The sequence below is a fragment of the Octodon degus genome, unplaced genomic scaffold (genome assembly GCF_000260255.1).
Source record: "Octodon degus isolate 3935 unplaced genomic scaffold, OctDeg1.0 scaffold00084, whole genome shotgun sequence".
In the NCBI taxonomy this organism is placed as follows: domain Eukaryota; kingdom Metazoa; phylum Chordata; class Mammalia; order Rodentia; family Octodontidae; genus Octodon; species Octodon degus.
Genome location: NW_004524660.1, coordinates 2,801,619 through 2,810,905, shown reverse-complemented (window position 1 = coordinate 2,810,905; position 9,287 = coordinate 2,801,619). Strand labels below are relative to the sequence as shown.

The following is a 9,287-nucleotide window of genomic DNA, read 5'->3' as shown; positions in this document are numbered from 1 at the left end:
TGCGTGTAGCCGCGCCCTAGGATGGCGCCGGTTTCCGCCTTCCACCCCCTCAAGGGGTGAGCGCTCCTGGAGTAAACAACTCCATATATGGCCAAGGCTTGGGTTTAGGCATTGCTTCGGCAGACCTGGACCAATGGACAGTGCATACGTGGCACCCTATGGTTGGAAGCCCTGAGACTTATAAGCTAAGAGCAGGGGCCTCGAGGGGGAGAGAAGACAGATGTAAGAAAAGAATAAAGAGCTGCGCAGAAAACCAACCAGTGGTCGCGTCGTTCTTGCTGGCAAGTCCGCGCGTGACACCGGGGAGATGGCTCAGTAGAATAAGCACTTCCCTGGCAAGCGCAAGGGCCTGAGTTCAATCCCCAGTTCCGGAAAATAAATAAATAAATAAATATAAAATATTCATAGAATTTATAATACAACTATTTTAACTCTAGACCTAAGCCATGAATGACGGATTTTTAAAGACCTCATTAGGTTTGAAATAATTTAAAGGAGGGCTGGCAAAATGGCTCAGCGGTCTAAAGCGCCTGCTCAGGCAAGCTTAGGAGAAGTGCAGGGACCATGGTTTGATCCCCACCAGCACAATGCAGCGCCAGCCCTGCCCCCAGGGTGGGCCGAGCTGGCCACAAAAACAATAAAAAAATAAATGTGGGCCATGGGTTCAGCTGAGTACTGAAATGGCTTCAGTTAACAAACAGGACAATAATCAAGCAATGCACACACAGAATTACAAGACCTGCCGCACTTTTGTGGGCTTTCAAAGCAAGTTTTATAAACTAGTTTGTTAAAAATACATACATTTTTCTTTTTTTGATAGTGGAAACTGAACACAGGGATTTAACCTATATTGAATTTGTGATGATTTTTATCACGAGACCACTTTTAATTTTTAAATTAATTGTTCTGGCATATCTTACATAAGGTCATATTCATCATAGGGAATCTGTACCTGCCCATAATATATTTTCCCCAATCCCTTCACTAGGTTACAAGTTAGGCCCTGCCTCAGCCTCCCAGAATTACCACCCTCCTGCCTCAGCCTCCCAGAATTACAGGCTTGGAGCTGCGGGCCACCTAACCCAGCTTATTTTTAAAACGTGTTAACTACAGATTCAAGCGCACCCCACAGTAGAGCACTTGACTTCCATATGCAAGGCTTTTGATCCCCAGCACCACAAAAGAAATAGTACTCAAGGGCTAGGGATATAGCTCTGCAGCACAAGAGCTTGCCTGAAATGTCCAAGGTCCTGAGTTTGATTCCTGGTACCAAAAAAAAAAAAGACAGACAGACATAGGACTCAAGGCTCCATTTTACCCATCATGGCTTTACCATCTTTGAGCTAAAATCACAAAGGAAAAGGCATTTCTGAATTTCTCACTGCGCAACTCAACTAGCACATTACACCACAAAACACAGCTGACCTGGAGCAAACGACAAACAGGGTAAGATGCACAAGAGGTGCTGGGGGCCTAAACGGACCCACCCGGAGGAGGTCTGCTAACAAGCGCTCCCCGACCTCAGGTCTCTCCTCGCTCCACCCGTTTTCTCTACCTTGTGCCACTTCACACTGCTCTGTGCCTTGCCTGTCACGTGTCTTCAGCACTGCTAGACCTTTGCGACCACAAAGGACAGCACAACCACCCCTCTCCACCGGCCCCCACCCTGCGGCCAGCTCACTCAGCCTACATAGCCAACAGATGGCTCCCCCAGCACACAACCAAGCTGCTCCGCCCTGTAACAACACTCCTATCCTCAGCAGCCAGTTTTTAAAAGGCCCAAGTAAAAAGGAACCACCAGCTACCACACACTAAATTGTGATCTTTATGCTTAAAAATGCGTACTGGGCCAATTTCTTCATCTGCTGCATTTGCCTCTCTGCCCAGTGCCACACTACGTGGTGCAGAATAAAGATGAATAAAGTACATTCTTTATGCCAACAATTCCAAAGTTTGGGAAGGGAATAGTTATAGTGTAACATGCTAAGACTTCTTTTAAAAATACAAAATACTACTAGAGGGGAAAAAAACACAAAAAACCTACTACTAGAAGAAACCAAGACTGGAGTAACTAAAATTTATAAATGATACAGCATACAGAAATACAAACATTACCAAAGACAGGAAAACAGAACTTAGCCGAACACACATGGAAAACATCCTACCTTCTGAGTTAAAGAATCAAGTCTGCTGTAACATTCCGACACTTCATCAGCATATGACAAGCCAGCGCTGTCATCTTTTTTCTCTGATATACCATATTTCACCTAAAACAAAGTAGAGAAATTTTACTTCTTTACAGTTCAACCATTAAAATAATCTTCAGCTAATGAAGACTAAGTTTGACTTCATTTTATGACTTTTCTCACTATATTCTTCTATTGAGCCATCAAAATGTAAAAATCTCAAATGTATGTTTTAAGAACATCAAACTGGCCTACAGCTTGACAGACTTTATGTTCGAATCCAAAACAACCAGCCAGGTGAGCTGGAAATAATCTTATTTAAGATTAAGATAGGTGTTCTGGGGCTGGGTCACAGTTCAGGGCTAGGGTCCTCGCTTGCTATACAAAGGGTCCTGGGCTCGACCCCCACTGCCATAAAAAAAAGACGTATTCTAAAGAACTGCTAGTTGTTAATACATTACTTCCACGGCTCTGTGCAAATCACAGCAGAAACAGACCACCCCCTCTGCAGGACAGGGTCCCGCTTGCGCACTCGCTTGCACCTGCGACCTCCTCATGGTTCCAGAGGCTGCGTCGTAGTTGAGCATGTCCGTGGGGTCGATCCAGTCCTCATCATGAGCATAGCCCGCTACCAGCAGCAGACACTCGCAAAGGAGCAGGGAACCCCGCATCCTGTAAAAGGCTGAGAAAGCGGTAACAGCTATCTTAGAGGTAATTACTGCTGCAACATAAACTACTTCCTCCTAGAGCTAACACAGCACTGCAGTTCTGTCGTTTTTGAGCCAAGGTCTCACTATGTAGTCCGGGCTGCTTCTGATCTCACTACGTAGCCCAAGCAGGGCTTGAAGTCACAGCAATGTTCCTGCCTCAGCCTCCAAAGTGCTACAACACATTCTGCATAGTAATTAAGGAAAGTACATGAAATAAAAATAAATGGCATTCACATATGAAATATACATATGTACAACAGTCTCACTGAAATAAGAAAGCAGGTATTTTCCTATGGTCCAGCAATTCTATTAACTGGTATAAATCCAAGAGAAATGAAAGTATATGTCCACACAAAAACTTACACGGAAATGTTTATAACTACTTTTTTTCCAAACAGCCAAAAAGTGGAGAAAAAGTTTGCATCAGTTAATGACTGGGAAAACAAAATGTGGCACAGTCATACAACAGAGTATTACTTGGCCATAGAAGCGGTTCTGATACCATGTTACAACATAAATAAACCGTGAAAGTTACGCTCTGTAAGACAAGCCAGTCCAAGAAGACTGCAGGGTACATGATTCCACTAACATGAAAATGTCCGGAATCGGCAAATGTATAGCAACAGAAAGCAGGTTAATCGGTGCTTAAGGTTGTGCGTACAGCGCTATAAAGGCACTGTAGTGCAAAGGTACAAGCAAGCAAAAGTGTTCTCCAACTGTGGCACCGGTTGGGCTTCTGTGTCCATACTAAGCACGAAACCAGGCATGGCGGTGCACACCCGTAAGTCTAGCACTTGGAAGCCCAAGGCAGCAGGCTCGCTGTCAATCTGAGGCCAGCTAGACTACACAGTGAGTTCCAGGCCAGCTGAGCTGCACAGCAAGATCTGGTCTCAAAAAGCCAAAAAGTAAAAAATTAAAAACCACTGAAATTTGCACTTTAGTTGGGTAAATAACATTTATTCTAATGTTATGGAATGAAGTATAACCTGATTTTTTTTTCTGGGAAACAAATACCAATAAGACAGTTTCAAAACTAATAAATAGGACAGTTTCAATAAGTAATACACTGTAGGGCTGGTGAGATGGTTCAGTGGTCTAAAGCACCTACTTGGAACAAGCTTGGCAAAGCACAGCCACTGTTCGATCCCCCAGCACCACATGCCAGCCCGCCCCGCCCCCTGGTGGGCTGAGCTGGCCGTGTGCGCGCGCGCGCGCACACACACACACACAATAAATGTTTAAAAAAAATAATACACTGTACATTATTATCTTCTTAGTGGCTATCCATAGTACAAGAAGCAGACAGGATATCCTGTCCAAACACTATTACTACAAATCTTTCTCATTGATTAAGCAAAAGTAGCTGTATATCTATCCTAACTATTCTGCATGTACAGATACAAAAATGGTCCTTCCTTTGTATTGCCTTTGTTTAGTTCTATCAGAAATGGGCCTTCCATTGGCATCTAAACACTATAGGTGTGTGAATTCAGCAAAACAATCCAGCATCATTGAGGCTGGGACACAGGTGCTGGATTTTTAAAGCTCTGCCAATGTTCCAAGGTGCAGCCAAAGTTGAAAACCACTGTGCACAACACTAACATAAGCTCCCCCTCAGACAGGCAACATCTTAGCGAGATCTAAATCCACCCTTCCACTCACCCCTTCCACTCAACGCTCCAAGCCCAACTCCCAGCCTAGTGGTTGACAAATGGACCACAATCAACGTTTGGTAGTCAGCAAATATAAATGATCAAAGCCATAGCAAGGATCCAAAGGATTTTAAAGATTGGAGAAAGCTTATCTAATTAGGAAAACTTGGAAATAATCCACTGAGAAGTGGCACAAGAAACAGAATTTGAGGCAGGAATATAGCTCAGTAGAATAAGTGTTTGCCTGGCAAGCGCAGGGTCCTGAGTTCAATCCCTGGTACCGCAAAAAAAAAACAAACAGAATTTGAAGTACTGGTTAACTTTTTTTAACCTTTCATTTTTTCATTTGATACAGGGCCTCGCTACAGCTCAGATTCATAGTGACCTTCCTGTCTCAGCATCCCCAGTGCCAGGCTTATAGGTGTGTGCCACCACGCCCAGTTTTCTAGGCTGACACCGCATGAAGGACTGGGGTACCAGGGATCGAACTCAGATCCTTGCGCTTGCCAGGCAGGCACTTAGGCGGCCAAGCTATCTCCCCGGAACACAGATAACTTTTAAAAAAAAAAAATTAGTACACGTTCACAGTGCACGTGCACTCATCGTGAGGTGGTGGCACAGGCACAGACCACATCTCAACCGGGTCACACTAAACACGCATGACAGGGGAGGAAGAAGCAAAGAAGCAAACATGATGCCTCAAAAACTGTGACATGAGATGAGGCGGTCAGACACAGAGCCAGATGCCACTTCTGCCCAGGAGCAAAGGCGACGCCTGACTCAGCTACTCACAGGCACTCACGGGCACTCGTACTGCAAGGGGGCCACTCTACCACATAGTGTACCACAACACACACCACACTCAGTGCTAAATACTGAAAATGTCAGAGAGCAAACATGACACGAGGGAAATACTGGAAGACTTCTGGGATACAATCAATACTGTATTTCTTAACCTGGACAGTAGGCACATGGGTGTTCCCTTCTTAATAGGTTAACAAGTGAACACTGACATTTTATAAGATTTTCTGGATGTCTATTTAACGAAAAAAGTTTACAGGCACAGGGGCAGGAGGTTTGATCCCCAGGTGTGCCTTGCCGGTCCCGCCCCTGGGGCTGAGATGGCAACTGAGACTGGGCATGGTGGCGCCCACCTGTAATCCCAGCTCTTGGGAGGCTGTAAACAGGTGGATCACTACGAGTCCAATCTAGTAGTGAGACCCTGAACAACCTGTAGACCCGTCCCCAAAATACAAAAAAAAAAAAAGTTTAAATAGACATACTGTTATGGACTGAATTGTATCACCCTCAACATTCTTACTTTGAATTGCTAATTTTCAGGATCTCAGAGTGACTTTATTTGGAGAAAAGGTTTCTAAAGAACTAAGCTAAAATGCTGCTAGGAGGGTAGAGCCCAACGAACGACTCATGTTCTACAAGGACATCTGGCAACAGATGGGTCAGAAGCAAGCAGACATGAAGATGCAGGCCATGTACAAACCAAAGATCTCTCTTTTCCAAGCCAGGGAGACAGCTCAGTAGCCAGTGCCTGCCCGGCAAGAGGGAGGGCATGAGTTCGATTCCCAGTACCAAAACCAAAAAAAACCCCTTGTAATCTTCTAGCCTCCAAAACTGTAAAAAATTAAAATCATTGTTTAAGCAAACCAATCTGCAGTACTTTATTATGGCAGTTCCAAAAGCTAATAGATTTCTTAAATAGAAGACTAAAAAATCAATACCATACAGACTCCTTATGTATTGAGGAAGTTTGACCATAATGAACTATAAAAAGAAACAAGGAGCACAAGAATTGGACAAATAACTTTCTCAATTTACTCCTAGTAGTTTGAAAATATAAAATTAATATACACATATATTATGTATATATAAAATAAAAATATTGAAATCACTGTTATAACCTGTGAAACTGATGCCAATTTTGTAACTCTGTATCCTTCCACTGTAACGTATATTAACTGTTATAACCAGACATATGCACCGCCATCTTGTTCTGTATGCGCCATTCTAAATGCTGTAACTTTCCACTGTGCCCCATTCTCTACTTGAGAACCTGCAGTTGGGCCTTTCTCCTGCTGTCCTTTGTGCACACCTGAATCTAGTTCCGGCCCACTGCCCTGTTCTTGCCCTCGTTCCCTGCTACAAACTGTACCCACCACTGCACCTGTTACTGTTCATTAGAAACAGGTAATTTTTCAACTGTAGCCCCTAGATGAACCCTTGATGTCAGCTTTTGTGGTTTACTGGCTTAAATACCCACTCCCCTCAACCTCCCGGGGCGCACCTTAGCATCTTGCCGGGGTGTCTACTGCTGGGTACCAGCTAAAATAAAGCGCTTTTCTTTTCGAGCCTGCCTCATTTTTGAGTTACAACAACTGTCCAACTCCCAGGACTCAGAAATACTGAACAACTGAATACTTTATGGGAGGGGCCAAATTAAGTTTAGGAATAAAGTCTTGGCAGAACTCATATTTCTTCCAAAAAGACCTTGCATCTGAACCTGCTAGAGAGTGGTAAGATACCTCAGCAGACTAAGTGCCTGCTTATGCAAGCACAGGGTGCAGGATTCAATTCCAGGCACCACGTGCCACGCCGGCCAAGATGGGAGTGGTGGCACATGCCTGTAATCCCAGCGCTGGGGAGGCTGAGCCAGGAGGATCACTAGAATTCAGAGGTGCATAGTGAGACCCTGTACAAAATACATAAAATAAGTAAATAAACCTGCTGGGTCAGGACCAGGAATACAGCTCAGCGACACAAGCACTTGCCTGGAAAACAAAAAGGCTGGAGTTTGATTCCTGGTACCCCCCCACCCCCAATAAATAAATAAATGAAAAAACCTGCGGGAGCATTTGAGGTGACCCTGGATTTCTAACAAGCTCTGCTAATGGAACAGACCAGGTGTCCACAGATCAAGCTGAGTGGCAAAGTACCCACCTTACGTTGTATAATGGTGGCACCTGTGTCATTTCACCACCTATCAACAGCAGGTACTGGCCTCTCTCCCCCAGTTCCTATCTGGCTTGCCACTTTTCTCACCTGATCAAGCTTTGGTACTAACACCACCAAAATCCTAATATACACCGTGATCGGAGCTAATACTTCGTCGATACACTGATTTATTTATCCTCACAAAAACTCTTGGAAGTTGCTGCTCATGCGATAAATGAGCAAAACAACCTGGCCAAGGCCATGGACGCCTGAGGCCGGGGGAATGCGCCGAAGCGTTTCTCTGGGACGAGGGTGTCTTAGTGGGCAGGGAGCTTCAGGATCCGAAGAGTGGGCTGCAAGGGGAGCCTCGAGACAGAAGGCTGCCTGTCAGAAAGGTCGCGGGGTCGCCAGCCGCTAGGGGAAAGTCTTTCCCTTTAACGAAACTGCACGTGCATCGGGGAAGGCGGAAACTTGAACCGTCCGTGTTAGTCTCCTGCGGCAGGAAAGTCACCGAGTTGCAAGTAGCTCGGCCCCGTGTGCAGCTTCCTGGAGCCGCGGCTCTCAAACTTAACAATGTGCATTTCCAGCAAGTTCCTAGATGACGAAGCCACGGCGGGAACCACACTTGTCACAGTCCTGGGACGCGAGAACCGCCTCCCCCCCCCGCCTGAGGTTCACCCCCATCATAAACACACAGGCATTTCTTAACATTTTACATTCAAATGAGGCCTGGAGTTTTCAAATGTAAACTAAAATTAAATACGGGCTAGTCCGCTGGCTGTTTTGCTCATATTACGCCCGGAGTTCCCGAAGATAACCGAGACCAAGGAATGGCGACGCCCGCTCAGACGGAGCCGAAGTTGCTCCAGGCCCGGGGCCCGCCCGGGAACGCCCGCGGCCTCCCCGAGTCCCCGAACGCGCGGCGCTGCCGCGGCACAAACCCACCCGGCCCCGCGGACTCACTGCCCAAGTGGCCCGCCCGCCTCTCCGGGAAGACGCCTGCCTGGCGGGCCGGAGACAAGGACGACCGCGCAAGCGCACAGCTCCGCCCGGCCGGTCTCCGCCGCGCACGCGCAGCGGCGCCTGCTCAGCCATTGGATCTCCCGGCGGCTCAACGTCCCGCCCACGAGAGCCGCTGATTGGTCCGCCAAGGGGGCGGGGCCGGACGGTACCCTGGAGTTTCTAGCCTGGGTTTGGCTTTTTGTTTGCAGAGGAACTATCTATCGCTGCCGAGGAAATCCTTCATAGGAATGCAATATATAAAACGCATGACATGTATTTTGTAACTATCGTTTTATAAATTCTGCTATATAATATTTGCAGAAAAACGGTAAATCTATTTTGAGCATAACTTTTTAAATGAGATAAAAAGGATAGCTCATTGGGGTAGGGCAAGTGGGAGTTTGCACTTTATTTTTTGCTGGCTCAGCCCACCCTGAGGGTGTGGCTGGCGCCTTGTGTGGTGCTGGGAATAGAACTGCGGTCCTCTGAGCCTACCTAGGCTTGCCTAAGCAGGAGCTTTAGACCACTCAGCCATCTCGCCAGGCCTACTTTTCTTTTTCTTTCTTTTCTTTTTTTTTTTTTCTTACAGTGCCGGGGATTGAACTCAGGACCTTGTACTTGCCAGGCAAGCACTTATTCTACTGAGCCATCTCCCCTGCCCTGAGTTTGCACTTTAGACTCCTTTGCTGAAAACAGTATTGTCTTTCTTTTGTTTCTTCTTCTCTTCTTCTTCTTCTTCTTCTTCTTCTTCTTCTTCTTCTTCTTCTTCTTCTTCTTCTTCTTCTTCT

At 46.0% G+C, this 9,287-nt stretch overlaps 1 protein-coding gene across 4 annotated transcripts in view; it reads right to left on the bottom strand.

The window, feature by feature from the left end:
• Clcc1 (chloride channel CLIC like 1) overlaps positions 1–8,546 on the bottom strand; it is a 25,938-nt gene extending 17,392 nt beyond the window's left edge. The window contains exons 1-3 of one of the 4 annotated variants that reach the window (XM_023721726.1): positions 8,443–8,546; positions 2,729–2,868; positions 2,166–2,267 (exon numbers count right to left, since the gene is read on the bottom strand). In XM_023721726.1, coding sequence (XP_023577494.1) covers positions 2,166–2,267; positions 2,729–2,857 — 231 coding nt within the window. In that variant the 5' untranslated portion in view covers positions 2,858–2,868; positions 8,443–8,546. Of the gene's footprint in view, positions 1–2,165; positions 2,268–2,728; positions 2,869–7,088; positions 7,109–7,605; positions 8,415–8,442 lie in introns of those variants that run through there. The other 3 variants (XM_004636992.2, XM_023721724.1, XM_023721725.1) reach the window with 3 other exon arrangements.
• Positions 8,547–9,287: the final 741 nt, after the last annotated feature.